Genomic DNA, 17,310 nt, shown 5'->3' on the forward strand with positions numbered 1-17,310 from the left:
GTTAAGTCTCTTGGAATCATTTTGATGAATGCTTGGATAACAAGTTGTATTGCAGTCTTAGACGTGGAAGATCCTGGCAGAAAGAAAGAATCGCATTCATGAAAATACTTCAGCAGGGTCATCCAGAGCCTATACAGAGTTTTTAGTAGAGTGTGCTGATATTTCTCTTTCAAAATCTATCAGTCGATCATTTTATTTCTATACATTTCTTTTTTTTTTGTTTGCTTTTTTTTTCTTTCCTATGACATAAGAGCATTCATAGCTATTTTAAAGGAATGGAGGGAAGGAGGTTAGAATTCTTGCTATGCGCAGGTTTTAATACTTTGTTCAAGAACTGATGTGCATAGTAAACAGCTCGCTTAACTCTAGCGTAATTAGATGCACATTATTCTAGACTTTATGGTACTAGGTTCTTCATCCTATTAAAACAGAAAATATGGAGGTGGGTCAGGAACAGCAGCCAGGAGTGCAATGTGGTAGCGTTTTGAGGATACTCACTGCCATTCCCTCCCTTTTCACTGGGGAAGGAAGCAGAGGGTGTTTACTACTCTTTGATAGGACAGTATCACTTCTATAAACATTTTTTTCCTGATTTTTATACATTTAGTTGAAAGTTTCCTGTAACTCATTTTTATTTTCTCAGAATATTTTTATTTTCTCTTGTGGTGCTTTCTATACCTCTTAGTTTTACATTCACATTTCCTTCCGTCTTGCCATACCGCTGCTAGAGGTTCCCTGGGCCGAGTATCAGTTCTGTTTTCTCCTGTAGCAATACAAGCCTTCCAGCCTCCATGTTTTGCATATGCAGCCCTGCTCTTGCACCTTGTAGCTGCCCTTCCACGCATAGCTCGAGGGTCTACTGGGCTATTGCTGAGTGTTTGCTACCACCGTCTGCTCCTGCTCTGTGTTTAGCTCGGTCTCCTACCCCTGCAGTTACAGCAGCTTTATCACAGGGAAGGGAGGCCTTTCATTAGGCAGATTATAAGGCAAACAATAAGGTTCTTCTCAGGGCTTTAAATTTAAAACAAGCAAACAAAAACCTTTACTAGAGTGTCATTGTAATGGAATTACTGTTTGGCATAGCGGATTTAGACTTCCATATTCTGAAGGAAGGGTAGTGCTGCTGCTTTCAATACTTGGTAAAAGCATGAAAAAGCCTCCAGTCAGCAATTCTGTTAGTACATCTGACTGCTCCATTTGCCTAACACAGCAGATTTAGCGATCATCAAATTCTGGCCGCGGGAGAAGAGTATAAAGACCGGCCCCTGCACAAGGAGAGCGCGCTCCTTCCTCAGCCCCGCTTTCCCCTGTAGTTTCCTTTGTGCTAAATGTGTTGTTCAGCTTGGGGAACATCTGAGCTATTCAGGGAGATGAAAAGGCAGAAACACTTCCCCCTCAAAGCACATCAACTTAGTGGCCTGCCGGGGCAGTGCCAGGCAAGGATGGGTATAAAGCAGAAGGAACGTGTATGGCAGCCATCAGCCCGGCTATCATAAAATCGTGATTTTTGATTTGTCATCCATCGCAAAAAATATCCTGGAGGATGAGTGGTTTGGTAGCGTGGTCTTCAGAGAAACTTTGCTTCAGCTTGAAGATTTAAAAAATTATTGTTTGCTTTTATTTGCTTTGACCTGGTTGGAGCAGAATACTGTACTGCGAGGGATTACGTGAAGTGTGAGCCACAAAACAGGATGTGTGTGTTGTGTTGGATGTGGGTTTCTGTATCTTTCGACAACACGCAGAGACTGATCCTGACTGCTAGCATTATTTTTCTGTGACTTTCTTCAGCTGTGCAGGGACCAGAGGTCTGCAGGTGCTTACAGTGGGGTTACGTGGTGTGCACGTGGCTATGCAGTGCCTACTTACCATCTCTGCAAAGAACCAAGAAAGGCTGCCGATGGGTTTCTGCATCTTGACTTTGAACAGATGGAGTCCTGCCTTTTTTTTTTTTAAACCTACTGGGAAAAAAATCACATTCCTTCTTTATTCCCAAGAAGAATCTGGTGATGCAGCATGCAGAGCATGACCTAAACTCTCTGGACAGAGCAATTACATGTGTTGCATGTATCACAAAAACACTTCTTGTGGGATAGGAGGGAGATAGGAGGTGAAAATATTTCTCCTAGAGGAGGTGAGAACATTTCTCTAAGAGATTAGCTTGATATTCATATGTTTTTCTTCAGACAATGGATGATCTGATTTGAAGGCTGCACCAACACAACTTCTTGCAGCTCTCCTGTACCAGGTACCATTGCTGTGTACCTGCATTGCCTAAAGATGCACAAAACATCACAGGGGTAGCAACTCCTTCTTCTGTGTGCAACGAAACTTCCTCCTGCAGACTAAAAGACAGCTAAGTAGGAACCACAGCTGCAAGTCTTTAAGATACTCTATCTCCAAAGTCCTTGTATCTTTTATTTACAAGCTGGTGTAGTTATTAAAGACAGGTCAGCTTTGGGGTTTGTAAGTCCTTTTCCAGGCGCAAAACAGAGGCAATGGATTTCATGCCAGCAGGGTGAGAGACAATTTTTCTCAGGGAATGGCTCATCAGTTTAGGTAAGACATGTTGTTACCAACTAGCTGCTGCCCAGAGAGGCAATCTGCCCCCACCCCCCCTCGATTCAGCTTGTCAGGTTCCATGACAAGATGGTGTAGAGTGGAAAGCTGATCCTACAAAATAAGTGAATAGCTTTTTTTAAAGCTATTTAGAAAGCTACTGACCCTTTGAGAATAAAGTTTTCCAGTTGGAACTATCCTGCTACCGTGTGCTACTGTGGACTCGAGGAAAGCAGCTGTAACGTGTGGGCAGGGTCTCCCTCCCTTCTCCACCCTTTCCAGCAGCACTTGGCCATTTTGCTCATTTCACCGTAGCATCTCTCTGTAACCAGCCAGTTACTGAACTTCAATTGACGCCATTTCAGTAAATTAAGCCAACAGGAAACCAAAGAAAGAAGAGTGTAGGAAAATAACCAACAGGTCTTAACCGATTGAGTACACTGAAACCACCGTGTGGGGCTGGGAAATGCCAGCAGAAGTGAAAGAACAGGGGGAGGGGGGAGGGGAACGAGTAACAGGAGTTGGATGGGGCAGAGAAAGAGAGGAAGGTAGCGGCCGTGAAACATGCTGCTGGTAGCAAAAGGTGCCACATCAGAAAGAAATGGAAAGTGCTGGGAAATACTTTTCTGCTAAGGCCAAGGTGATGCGGTTCCTGGTGATACCAGAAGTGAAAAGTCAGAGGTGGAGTAATTGTTCGGTGAAAAAAGATTTCGTACTCTCAGAGGGTCTTTCTCTGTCGGTTGCTCACATTCAATCCGACAGGTACGTGGGTGTCTATTTGTCCACGGTGTGTCTTAGGGTATTACATATGGTATTCCCCATTTGCTATGAGGCGGGTGGCTGTAGATGATGTGAACGATGTGTATTACACAAGCACGTGGCAGGAGGGTGCTCTGGTGACATGTTGGAAAAAAGTGATTCTTGTTTTTGTTAAAATTTGTGTGGTAAGATGCAATTTTTCACTCAGAATTTTAAAAAGTCAAATAATTTCTTTTTTTCCTGGCACGTGTCTACTGCAGTTGATTTCCGCACTCCCCTGTTCTTATCTCATTATTGCTAGGTTGCCCGGAGAGTCCCAAGATTAAGACTAAAAGAAGAGACTATGTTTTGCCCATTTTATTGCTCTCAGTTCCGTTTGAACAAAGCTTCACGTTTAGTGTTTTCATGTTTGGAAATGGGCCCTTGGAAATCTGGAAGAAGAGATCACGCTGGTGACTATTATATTTTCCATGAGCTCCTTCAACCAAAGGTGGCTTACTGTTAACCATTCCCCAGAGTTTTAGTCTGTGTGAGTTCAGTAAAAACTTTTATCAAAACTGTATTACAGTGTCCAGCAGCCACCCAGATACACACCCACCAGAGATACACATCCTAGAAAATCCAGCCACCACTTTCCCTCTTGCTGAAAGTCATGGTCAAGCTGTTAATATCCATTCTCTCTCCCAGCTGCCTTGCTTTCTGCCTAATCTTTTTTGTCTCACCAGGCAAATACAGAAATTGAGTCATTTGATAATACATCCACAAAAAAGTATTAGTCTATCTTCCAGGTCTTTCAGAGGGTGCGCTCTAATTTAAGTCTCCTCATAGCTTCCTGATTCGTACTTCAGGATGTGCTAATTGACATTCTTCGAGAGCAAAGTTCCAAAACGATGCTCAGTTTGACTTCTTTCCCAGCCTCTTTTTCTTCTCTGAGTTCTGGCTCTCACATCCATACATGTCAGAAGGCTGTGCAAACCATGCCAGCTTCAGCTGCCGTTTGTGTAACTGTATCGTTAGGATGAAGAGATGTAATGGTATACAACTACAGACTGCTGAATTTGTGAACATGAATGAGAATCCACATACAAAATATGTGAGGAATACCAAAAGATTAACTAATACATTGAAAAGAAGTCAAAAGAAGCCAAGGAAAAAAAAAAATCTAGAGGGAAGCTGTAATGACATTTTCCATTTTGGTGTCTGTTTTCTTCCTGTTCCTATATTCAACGTACCGCTCTCCTGTGATTCATGCGGTGAAACATTTAAAGGCTAGAGAAGATGCTCCCTGCATAAGGATCACTGAGTATGTTACAAATATACCCTAAGAAAATGGACATTTCGAATCATACAAGCCACGTGAATCACCTTTGCAGGTGCAAGACCTGGGGAAAGCACATGGGCTGGTAACTGCAGTGAGGGTGGCCAGCAGCCAGACCAGGGGCAGGGTGGCGCTGGAGGTGAGATGTCTAGGTGCACAAAGTTCTGGTGAACCTGAAGTTGGCATCGACCCTGCTTTGAGCAGGAGGCTGGACCAGAGACCTCCCGAAGTCCCCTCCAGCCTGAGTGATTCTGTGACTTAAAATGGCTGGTTCCAAAAATACGAACGGACTGAGACAGCGGCCCGCCTGGTTTTAATCAGCAGCGGAAGCAGTCTTCATGCTAAAGATGTTACACAAGTAGGAAAAGTTCACTGGCGCTCTCCAGATTTTGAGAGGGTTTTGCTGAGATCCATATGGATGATCCGAGGGATATTTCTGAAGAAGGCAGAGCTGACTCATAGGCACCAAGCTGGTGACAAAAAAAAAAATAAAAAAAACAGGCTTGGAAAGCTGGGTGCAGGGGAGGGGGTGGTGGAAGTAAACCGTGCAACTTCTGAGGAGCATTGCAACGGCTTGCAGGATGCGAGGACAGCACGCGAACGTGTCCGGGAGCTATTCCTGATTCATGCAGAATTAATTTTGATGAGCACAGGAAACACAGCCCGTGGTCAAAAGGTGGCTGTCCTCTACGTGCCAGCTGCCAAGAAACTAAAGTGAGGAAGTGAGTGCACGAAAAACATCAAGGCTCGGTGAGGTCTGTAGGGAGCGAAACCGAAATTCACACGAGGCGGGGACACATTTCCCTCGTGAAGCCCTGCAAAAAGCCCCTAAACACGAAAAACGGCGTTTTGCGGAACGCTTCTCGGGGGTCCCCTCGGGAAGGGAAAGGGGAAGAAAGGAAGGGAAGGGGAAGGGAAGGGGCCGGGCCGGGCCGGGTCCCGAGGCGGCGCTCCTGTCACGCAGCGGCGGGGCCCGCTCCGCCTCCCCGGCGCGGCGGAGGAAGGCGGAAGGGGCCGGGGCGCTGGGCAGGCAGGCGAGCGGCGGCTCGGTGCGTGGGGCCGGGGGGCGGGCAGGGCTCGGCTCGGCTCGGCTCGGCTCGGCACGGGGAGGCCAGGCCGGGCTGAGCCGAGGGGGGCGGCAGCGGCGCGGTGGGAGCCGCTTCCCCTGGGCGCTGCGGGGCGCGACGCTCTCGGTTCGCCGGGCGGCGGCGGGGCCCTGCCGGGAGCTGCGGGGCCGGGGAGAGCGCGGGGAGCGGGGCCGGGCCTGCGGCCTAGGGCGGCTCGGTCCCGAGGGAAAAAAAAAAAAAACCGACATAGAAATAAAAATAAAAGGTTCACGTGGAGCCGCTGCCGTGCGCCCGGGGCCGGGCTGGAAAGCCCCGAAATTGTGCGGGGGGAGCAGGAGCCCCGGGAGGCGGGTGCCGGGGGGGGAGCGGCGCCCTGCCAGCCCTGTGGGTCTCGCGGGGTGTCCCCGCGGGCAGGCGTGGTCCCCACGGCTGCTTTATCGCCTCCTCGCCGACCTCTGCCTCCCCACAGCCAGCTTTGGGCGGTGGTTCCCCGCACACGGCCCTCCTCCTGCTTCCCTGGGCTGCCGGGCTGAAGCCGTCCCCCTGGGCTTTCCGCTGCAGGCCGCTGAGGAGGGAGGGGTAGGCAGAAAGAGAAGGTTAAAGACACCGAGAAGCAGCCCCCGAGCGCTTGAACTGGTGATGAGGCGCGGGGAGAATAAAATCAGCCCTTGGTAGGAGGCCTGGGGATGTGCGTGAGGAACCTGGGACTCCTCTCCGGTAAGGGTTTGTGACCACAGGGAGTGCAAAGTTTGGCGCTGAGGCTGGAAACAGGGCCGCGGACAGAGGCAGGCGCGTGTGGTTTCCTGAACACGAAGCTCGGTGAGGGAATTGGTTTGGGAAGGTAACCGAAGGCATGAGAAGGAAACTTAACAAATGCTGAGTGTTTAGAGATTCCGAGTCAGTCGAAGAAAGGAAAAGTATTAGATCAAAGGAGTTCTAGCGGTTGTATAAGTTATTAAATCATTGTTATTATAACTTGATTAAAGTCAAAGCTGCCTGAGCCTCTATGCCTTTAGACTGAAGGCTGTGCTAAAAGAGCATGGATTTCGTTATCATTATGAAAATACTTTTTTAACAACAACAAAAAAAAGCCTAATAGTGCAACACTGACTGTTTTGGTACATACCTGGGGTTCATACCGGCATAGTTAGATCTTTAGTTTTGCAAATTAAAAACAAAAAACAGACCTTGAAAGCCCATTAGAGACTTACTTTTGTATTAAATTCAAGCTTATCTATTGCAGACTTGGCCTTTTGTGGTGTTTTTACCCAAAGAGTTTGATGCAAATTTTATTAGAAAGTAAGAAGGTAATGGCAGAGAGCTGATCTCATACGTAGGCTACCTCGTCTCTATCGCTTGGGGCATCATGATGATCCAGTCTCTAACAGGCTACGAAAATGTTTGGTAGTTGAGTAGACATCAGCGAAGAAACTGTGCTTGTTTGATCCATCTGCACACTTTTGGTTTGCTTAGAAAGGATTCATTACGTTTGAGCCTTAGTACGGGGTTGTGATTATTGGTTTGAAATAGATGATAACGTGTATTTACAGTGGGCTTGGTTTAATTGTGAAGTGTATTATTTTGTTGCAGACCCCTTCCTTCTGTGTCTGCATCATAGATAGCTCTCTGCCATCTACAGTAACTGCCAGCAGGGAGAACTTGGTACTCTACCATTGCCAATTGTCTTAGCAGAGTTAACTGAGAATTTCCATTTGACTTATTTTTTTTTTTTTTTGGTTCAGATTTGAGAGATTCTCGTTAAGATTTGAGATGAAACCTTTCTTCGCTTCTCTGGGCACAAAGAACTTAGTCTAGATTTAAAAAATGCCGTTGCTGAACGCTTCCAAATTTATTTTGGAGTAATGGCAAGTCTTTGCATTTCACTGCTGTGTTCTGTATGCTCCGTGAGTACCCGGATGTTTTGGGTACGGCCTTACAAGAAACTCCACATCTTGCATGAGCCAGTAGCTAAAGGAAAGCAGGAAATCAGCAGTCGCTCGGTGCAGAGAAATGTGTTTGAAGCCGTGGGAGCGCTGCTGTCCCTGCCCACGGCAGTGGCTGGCACCCAGCCCCCTGCGCTCCGTGCCACCACCCAGCCAGTCTCTCTCTCTTCTCCCAGGAGGTGCAGCAAAGGCTTTTCCAGTTACTTGCTTCTACATCTCAGCGAGCTGTTTCTGCTGTGTTTCAGTCGTTGCCACTAGGACAGGCGGATGCAGAGCTGTCTGCCCGGCACTGAGGGAAGACAGCTGCCGGAGGACCTGCTCCTGCCCGGGTCCGTGTCATGCTGTTAAGGTTCTTTAGATCTGGAAAGCTAGGTCTTTGATCTCAGGTCCTTTTGCTAGATTTAAGGGCAAAATTAGTGCTTTGATTAAACCAGGAAGGTAGAGGTATTCAACTGTACCTCCTGCTGGTTTTGCGGAGGCTAGCAGTTCTGTTTTTTTTCTTATAGCTTTTATTTAATCAAACATACTTTTTCCTTTCTTTTGAATCTGTGAATAATTAAGTGTTTGACAGTTTATCCTCAAGGAAGGGTGGGTAAGCTGGGCTGTCTCTCTGAAATTGATGTGACGTACTGAATATGAAATTTTAGAAGTGAGGGAACCGTAGAATCACAGAACGGTTTGGGTTGGAAGGGACCTTAAAGCCCACCCAGCTCCAACCCCCTGCCATGGGCAGGGACACCTCCCACCACACCAGGCTGCCCAAAGCCCCATCCAGCCTGGCCTTGAGCACCTCCAGGGATGGGGCACCCACAGCTGCTCTGGGCAGCCTGTGCCAGGGCCTCACCACCCTCACAGTAAAAAATTTCTTCCTTTTATCTAATCTGAAACTACTGTCTTTCAGTTTAAAGCCATCCCCTCTTGCCCTATCTCTACACTCCCAGACAAAGAGTCCCTCCCCAGCTTTCCTGGAGGCAAATGAGAGAAACATCCTTTAATTTCTTCCAGTGGTTCTAACAAGTAGCTGAAAATGCTTGTGTTACTCGTGGCTGCTACCTAGCTCAAGTCAAAACAGCTCTTTGTAGGTATTTAGCCCAGTTTCTTTACAGCTGTACTGAAGTGCGAGGCCCCAGGTTTTCTCTAGAAAAAGTTGATCTGAAAGATCCATTTATCAGCTGTCCTCTCACGTGTGTGTTCTTTGGCATTGCAAAGTGAATAATGGGACTCGGTTACCGGTCCTGCTGGTCTAGTGCGTTTGGTTTTGACTCTTTGCTATAGTTTCTGTTACTGTGTTAAAGACGTATTCACAATAGAGCAATGTTCATATGGTTTTTACTTTTCCAGATGATTTTTCAAACAAAGTTTGGGTAGTAAGGATCTCAGATGCAGAGAAGTGTTGTGTCAAAGGCAGTATTTTTGATTTCCGGTACTATTCAGCTTGATTTTGTTTCTCTGTTTCACCTCTTATTCCTCCGCTTGGTTCTTTTTAACTATCTCTGTATGCGTTTGGAGTAGTCTGTGTGGTTTTTATGCCTTTTTTTTTTTTAATTAAAAAGTTCCCATTGTGCATTTTAGTAAAATAGATTTCGGTATATTTCACCTTTTGTTTTTAAGGTCAAAACGAAAGCTGTCTAATTGAGAGCAAAGATGCAGAGCACTTCAAATTACCTCTGGCTGTTGTCTGACATTCTAGGACAAGGAGCTACTGCAAATGTTTTCCGGGGGCGACATAAGGTTTGTGAGGATTTACTAATCCAAGTAAAATATAAAACTGAAAACTTTTTCATGTGTGAATAATATCATGGAATTGATGATCGATGGTTCGAGATTTAGCAAATGCATTTTTGTAACTATTTATAAGGAGTTTTTTTTTTTTTTATCTGTTCATCCACAGAATTAGAGTTCTATACAGTTACCTCTGAGGATTTGTTTGCGATATTATTTGTCCTTGTAAAATATTAATGGTTAAAGTTGATTCTTCGTTCTTTCATTCTTCAGTTCTATGAAAAAAATACTCCTTGCTTAAAAATTTAAATAGAAATGTCTTGTCAATTATTACATCATATTTGTGTCTTTTTTAAGTGCGCTTTTCATAGTTTTCCCCTGTTCTTTTAAAACCTGTTTGTTTTGATTTTTATGATCGTGTGCCATTAGTGAAATATTCTTAACATATTATATCTGATGAAGTTACTGTAATCTCTGCCTTTAAGTCAACGCTTCATGCATGTGTTGAACACCATGATTTTGGCTGATGTGCTTTGAGTAAACACTACAAAGTAGTACAGATCTGTGTGTGTTGTAACCCAAGGAGGTAAAATGACCTTATTTGCCTAGTCATTCCATTCCACTGAGCTCCATGGCAGGTCTCGCAGAATGAAGAACAGCCTAGTTGTGGAATCAGTGTTCCCCTATAGTAACGACACTGTGTCAAATCAATGTGAAGTTATATGTAAGCTACAATGTTTTCTACATTCCACATCTGTGCGAAGCAACACTGAGCAGTAATTCAGCATTTTATGTGGTTTTCTGCATGAATTAATTTCAACGCAGTGATTCCCCCGAAAACATATGTTTTCATGGTTGCATCTCCCATCACTCTCACTGTTCTGAGGGGTGACTTGCAGCTTGGCGTCAGTGGGAGGAAACCTTGAGTGGGGCACGAGCAGTGCACGTCAGTGTGCTGTACAGCACACCTAGGTTAAGCACAGGAAGGCTTTATCCTTCAAATGAATCTGTCACACACAAGGCTGCCAGCGTAACTTATTCCTAGAGCGGGCACAGGGAGGTGCTTTGCCCTGCGAGGGACAGGAGTTGCACAGTAAGCTGGTGCTGTGGGTGCATGAGCATGTTGGGGCTTAGTCCCACCTGAGAACTTAAGTCTGATTAAGCCCCTGACTGTGTTCCTGAGCCTTGCCTGTCGGATGAGTTTGAGTCTTTTCAGGAGTACCATGTAGTGCTTGAGACTGCCTTCTGTGAAAAAGTAAAATATTCCTTTATCTGTATAAACAAAGCAATGAAGAGAGCAACATTCAGCTTCCTAAAGTTGTAACTTGGGCGAGCAAAGATTCTCAACTGTGGGATGTGCCACCTCTTTCCAGTCTCTGCAAGAGGTTCGCCTCTTGCTGAAAAATTGTTTTTCATCAGAGTTCATGGGTCATTCTTCAATGCATAGCCTGTCTTATGCTAACTCTTCTTTATTCAAAAGGACTTTGATTTTGGGGGGTTAACCGTGAGTTTCCATTCTGCTAGTCTGTTTACTTCTAGCCAATATTAAATTAAACCAATACATACATAATATATATTTTTAGGAGAATCTTAATTTTCACCTTTACACAAAATACTATTTTGAAGTTTTTCTAATCTGGGTATGCTCATACAAACAGCACAAGATCTCAAAATGCTTGGATAATGGGTATGTGCACTTTTACAATCTTAGGTTTCTGTTTGATTAACAATTTGTTTTTTGTTTTTTTTTTTTTAACAGAAAACTGGGGATTTATATGCTGTCAAAGTATTTAACAGTATAAGTTTCCTTCGTCCTGTGGATGTTCAGATGCGAGAGTTCGAAGTATTGAAGAAACTGAATCATAAAAACATAGTCAAATTGTTTGCTATTGAAGAAGAGGTAATGAATTGTTGTAGTCGTAGTCTGAGATTGCTTTACTTCAATTATAAAGGATAAAATCACATTTTTAAGAATGGTAACTTATGTGGACCTAGCCACCCCTTTTTTTCTTTCTTTTTGTTATTGTTGTTGAAAGAATATGCTTGGTTTCAGTGTTTAGGCACGGTTTATGGTCATTCAAAGCCATCTCGAGAAGCTATTGTCCTAAGCTTTATTTTGAATTAGGATTTTTAAGTTATCTGCATGTATGAATAGGTAATACATACTGGTAAGATACAGAAGCATCGAGCAAGGTGAATACAGTTAATTTACAGCAAACACTTGAAAACTGGAGGTGTTTCAGCAATTATGACTTTTTTTTTTGCTTTTGCTTTGTAACCGACTAAAATAATGACATAGTACCTGTAGAATTTTAGTAAATGCAAATTACAGTGCTGAAGCTTGAGACTGATCAATTGAAATAACCCAGATGCTGAGGCTGCTAAAGAAGAAAGAAGTGAACTGTTCTTTCTGCTCTCCTGTGCTGTAGTTTCTTGTTTGCCCACCTATTGATACTGTTGTCTACCCTGCAAGGACCTACAACTTTCTTCATCTCCAAGTTAGAATAAGTGAAATAATATAAAAATTGATCTGTGCTTGTTTTGAAGATCACCAGAATGGTACTTGTGGTCTAGCTACTGATTGTTTTTATTTATTTATTTATTTATTTTAAGTAAGCTCCTGTGCTATATGTAATTTCTGACATTGTTTTCACAGTAATCGCAAACTTATCTTTTGGTATTGTTTTCCAGACAACAAGTAGGCACAAAGTACTAGTGATGGAATTCTGTCCATGTGGGAGTTTATATACAGTTCTAGAGGAGCCATCTAATGCCTTCGGTTTGCCAGAGTCTGAGTTCTTAATTGTTTTGAGAGATGTAGGTATGTAGACTTCACTCTTTTCGTTGACTGAAACAAACTCATACTTGTTTTGTTTATCTTGAAATAGCAGGAGACAAGGAGTTTGAATCTGTCAATTAATTCAACAAATTAAGATACCTATGTGGAGTGGTACCTTTTATTTGTGCCTATATTGGTGTAGATAGCTGAATTAAGATGTAAAGCTTTAAATGTTTTTGTCTAAATCATTGCCATAAATCTTGATTGTTTGTGTGTTTAAGATTGTTTGATGAAGATTGTCATGTATTTGACTGATTTATAGTGATAATTAATCTCAGAAGAGTAAATCAGAAAAATTATGAGTTTTACCTGTATCTGCCTGTTGTTAGAAAAATATCCACCAGTACTTCATGGGAAAGATGTTTCTGAGAGCAAGAAATAGTATAAGTTAGGTGTTTAGAAGAAGAAAAGGAAAAAATGCTTAGAACATTTTCTGGTCTTTTTGTTAATTGGATGTCTCTGCTCATTCCCATTTCCCAACGAGAAAGTGGACACAGATGTATTCTTAGCCTCAGTTATGGGTCAGTGCTTGTGCAGTGAGTGTCGAGATGCATGTGTAAATTCTGTCTTTTTTGTTATTGAAGTGGCTGGGATGAATCATCTCCGGGAAAACGGAATAGTGCACCGTGACATCAAGCCAGGCAATATAATGCGTGTTATAGGTGAAGATGGTCAGTCCGTTTATAAGCTGACAGACTTCGGCGCTGCGAGAGAACTCGAAGATGATGAACAGTTTGTTTCTCTCTATGGCACAGAAGAGTATTTAGTAAGCCCATGTGATTTTACTTTCCGTTGAGAAAATGTTTAAAGCCTGGCACCCTTTGTGATGAGAGTTGAATAGGTGAAGTTCAGACTGCTGGAAATTAATAATGAAATCCTTGTGTCATACTTGTTTTTATAACTTACCACCTTTTTCACCTTGGGTCACGCCAGTTCTGCTGACCTGAGCACAGTAGCCTTGAAATAATTTCCAGGTCTAATTTCTGTAGTTTCCTTGAGTGAAAGGAACACCACCACTATTCTAGTTATGAATGTCTTTATTCCTTTAGATATTTTTCAGTTTGTATTGAATAAGTGGTTGATGTTAAGTGTAGTTAAGGCTCACTTACTTGACATCATTGTTAGCCAGAGAGAGGCAGGCAGAGAAGCTTCAGTACAAGAATCTTAGATGTAATTGTCTTCCTGCCATTGCCTAAAAATGTTTTCCCACATGTAATAACGTAACTGATACTTTCCTCTGCTATGGACCCTTTTCCAATTTAGTTTCTGTTGTTTCACAGTCATTTGGAGGAGTACTGGCTTTCTTCTTTTCTTTGGTGCTGTTTTATTCTAGTGGCCTATTTTTGGCAAAACTTTATTAAAAGTAGCTATCGTATACCTAGGAGCACTTTTGTTGTAATTTGTTGGAATAACTTAAGCAAATTTCGTAATATAAACTAATTTCATTTTCTGATGAAAAAATTTGCTGTGAAATGATAGATTGCGTTTTTGTTCTTTATGTTGTCCATCTAAGTTATTTTTATCTGTTCTTTTTCCTCATTAGCATCCAGATATGTATGAGAGAGCAGTTTTGAGGAAAGAGCATCAGAAAAAGTATGGAGCCACAGTTGATCTGTGGAGTATAGGGGTGACTTTTTACCATGCCGCAACAGGGAGTTTGCCTTTCCGACCTTTTGAAGGACCTCGTAGAAACAAGGAAGTGATGTAGGTAATTTAGTAGGAGAATTTTATCTGTTCATAAATTTAAAGTCAGTCCATGAAATGTTTTTTATTTTTTTCCGAAGAAATCCTATATACATCTTATAAACAGTAAGATAATGAAAATATTTAAGGCATAACATTCTTTAAAATTCTACTTCAACAAAGATTTTACTGTGTGGGACCTTCAGACCTGAACGAAGTATCAGATTTCCCCCTGAATACTGATGTTTTTCCACACATCTTTCCTTCACCGTTGCCTATTGCAGTGCGATATATGTAATTTGGATATTCAGATGATCTTGTGGTAATCTGAAATGTGTTTTCAGTGCTGCAAATTTTTCTTATCCTTTAAATGATTGTCTCTCCAGACAGTCTTGAAATGCATGCACTACCCCTGAGACTGACATTTATTTGTTCTAGTAGCAGAGTCATGGCTTTGCTTATTTCACACAATCAGGTACTGTAGCTAGCGACAACAGGTAACTCCTGAACATGAAACGGAAGTTCTGTCTGTGACGTGCTGGTTGAAATTCCTTTTTCATCTTAGTCGAGTTCTATTTTGTTGTTCTTCCATGTATTGCATTTAAAAACTAAAGCAAGACGGTACCTGGGGACACTGATGTGCCAGTAACTCCGCTGTACTGCTGTTCTTTGTTGAGGCTGACTACAGGTTGCTTAGCTTAAGGAACTGCCCATGCTTTGATTCTCCCACAGGCATTCTTGTCTCCTTGATGCTTGTCTGCCTGAGAGAGAAGCAAGGAACAGGAATGTGTTTTGTATGTACCTTGTCCTCTGAGAAGAGAAAGCACAACTGAACTTTTACGTTTCAAAGACTGTTGCTCCTGATTCATTTCCTGAGTAGTTTGAGAAATACTAGCCTGCTAGGTACAAAGTTGGACGGTGCTAAATTGTATCTGAATTGCTGGATGTTTCCAAGTTGTAATTTCTCAAAGCCCACCTCCTGTTCCTTCATCCCCAAGTGACTTTGTGGTAGCTAAACGTTATCTCTTGCCATGGAACGTACTAGAAGTTAGTCAAGTAAATCCCCAAATTAAAGTTCCTTGGCAACCTGATTTTGATTAATTAATACTCGTGAACAAACTTCAGCTTCTCACAGTAATGCTAGAAATCTCTCCTTAATTTTTCTCTAACGTAAACAAAATTGCTTCTCCAACATAGTCCAGAGTATTTCTACTTTATTATTTTAGTACCACTCTGTCAGCTTATAAGGGAAGCTCCCTAATCATTGCACCACCTCTAAACAACAGGCTGGCCTAATGTTCTCTCTGGCTTCAGAATTTATATTACTGATTCTATTTTGAGGATTAGTTTACTAGACCTGTCTGTAAGAAGTAGCAGTTAAGTCTGTATTATTTTTATAATGTGTCACAGGTATAAAATAATCACCGGGAAGCCTTCTGGTGCTATTTCTGGAATACAGAAAGCAGAAAATGGACCAATTGAGTGGAGCTGGGAGATGCCTGTTTCATGTAGCCTTTCAAAGTAAGTTTTAGCTTCTCACAAAATGTTTCAACGTTGCTTGATTGTGCTTTGGCAATTATTTCTCAGGATTGGGCCTCTGGAACGGAGGTCAGATTGTTGAGTTGTTTTCTTTGAACTCTTCAGTAGATCCATACAATGTACTAATAGGTTCTGATGTGTTTTTTCTTCCCATCTGTCCAAATAGTTTTAGTATTGCTAACTGAAGTATTGCTAGTATATAGCTAACTAGTATAGCTAATGTTACAAATGAGCATCTATGAATCTGAAGTGGTATGAGTGGAACAAAGATTATTACCATTTTTTCCACCCTCAGAAAGGAGCATGAAGATTTAATGAATCTTGAATTGATGCACCACTCCTTCCCTTTCTTGCAAGAATGTGACTTAAAGATTAAACAGTAGGAAATGATAAGGAAAGACAGTTCAGAAATTTACATTTTTCCCAGAAAACAATCTGCCTCAGCAGATTCAACAAATTCTTCTAATATCTTCTATTTTTTATCATTTATTTTTGTTTTTGCTTCATATTTTGTAATACTCAGTAGGAAGAGCCATGCAAGACTGATTTAGACACAAAGAATAATTATTGCTGATACACAGAAAGGGGAGACCGAAGCGTTCAATGCAGTGCAATTGCCCCTCAACATTTTAAGGATGATTCGCTTTTTAACAAATTTCCGTAGCAAACATAATGTGAAAGATCTGACCACAGTATGATCTTAAAAACACCTCCCATAGCCTATTTATTTCAGAGACTCATAGAATATCCTGAGTTGGAAGGGACTCACAAGGATCATTGAGTCCAACTCCTGGCTCCACACAGGACCACACAAAAATCAAACCCTATGTCTGAGAGTGTTGTCCAAACGCTTCTTGAACTCTGTCTTGGTTCTGTGGCCACTTCCCTGGGGAGCCTGTTCTCCCTTTCAGTGAAGAACCTTTTTCTAACATCCAGCGTGAATGTTTCTGAGTCTTCTTCATAATGCACAATTACAGGTGTTCCTAAGTACCTTGCTGAACACTTATACAAAGCTATTTTTCTCTTTCTCAGTGAAGTGAGAATGAAATTACTCTGTGAACAGGCTTTGGAAACACATTTTGTGGAAGCCAAATATGTTGACCTATAAGGAGTGTAGAATGGAAGTCTGCTTTTTATCAGTTTATTAGTTTGTAAAAATAAATTTATTTATAGCATACAAAACATACAATTTATGTTTTTCATGGTAGTGCTTAGTTGTTTCCTTCTGCTTATTCCATATAATTCATATATTTTAAATAATCAAGGAAGCAGATTTTTTTTACTAGATGTCTGTTTATAGTAATATTTTCAAATAGCATTTAAACAGCATTTATTATTGCAAGTTTGGACTGAGGTCAGTTAGGAGCTTGGCATCCACTGACCTCCAGTGGGATCATCACTGAAGCTTGCTCCAAAATGTTACCAATTTTACCCACTGAGGTCAGATTTAACATGTACATATTTTTAAAACTTCCAAGAAGTTGCCTGTGATAACATAGGAGTAGGATCCACAACATTCCTTGCAAGTCAGATTTTCAAAGCAGGAATACAAGAAACTTAGGTTGGCCTTTTTCTGGAACAGTGATAGCTGTAAGGCAGTCGTTGCACATTTTCTTTTGCAGCAGTTGAGCTGCATGCGTCAAATACTGATTTAGTCCCATCTCAATCAAGATGAGTTTTTGTTAGCACTGACAATTCCAGTGATGTCTTTGCTAACTGAGCTGGTGCTGACTAAAAGCAACACACAAGCAGCTCTGCCAGCAAACTGTAAATGGCTGAAACCTGCTCCAAACTGATAAAGTGCGTTAAGTGTTTGGTGTGAGCTGGATAAAAAACTATTGCCCAGCAGTGGTAGAACATGACCTTAGCTCTCTGATGCAGACT

General features: G+C 42.2%; 1 protein-coding gene across 4 annotated transcripts in view; it reads left to right on the top strand.

Annotated features, from left to right (window-relative positions):
* The first annotated feature begins 3,139 nt into the window (after positions 1-3,139).
* Positions 3,140-17,310, top strand: part of TBK1 (TANK binding kinase 1) — a 31,480-nt gene continuing 17,309 nt past the window's right edge. Inside the window, exons 1-7 of one of the 4 annotated variants that reach the window (XM_066992509.1) lie at positions 3,140-3,237; positions 9,255-9,374; positions 11,125-11,265; positions 12,057-12,186; positions 12,789-12,970; positions 13,748-13,908; positions 15,298-15,408. In XM_066992509.1, the coding sequence (XP_066848610.1) occupies positions 9,288-9,374; positions 11,125-11,265; positions 12,057-12,186; positions 12,789-12,970; positions 13,748-13,908; positions 15,298-15,408 (812 nt within the window). In that variant the 5' untranslated portion in view covers positions 3,140-3,237; positions 9,255-9,287. Of the gene's footprint in view, positions 3,238-5,563; positions 5,683-5,977; positions 6,418-7,819; positions 7,973-9,254; positions 9,375-11,124; positions 11,266-12,056; positions 12,187-12,788; positions 12,971-13,747; positions 13,909-15,297; positions 15,409-17,310 lie in introns of those variants that run through there. The other 3 variants (XM_048065390.2, XM_013198611.3, XM_013198616.3) reach the window with 3 other exon arrangements.

This window comes from Anser cygnoides, chromosome 1 (genome assembly GCF_040182565.1).
Source record: "Anser cygnoides isolate HZ-2024a breed goose chromosome 1, Taihu_goose_T2T_genome, whole genome shotgun sequence".
Taxonomy (NCBI): Eukaryota; Metazoa; Chordata; class Aves; order Anseriformes; family Anatidae; genus Anser; species Anser cygnoides.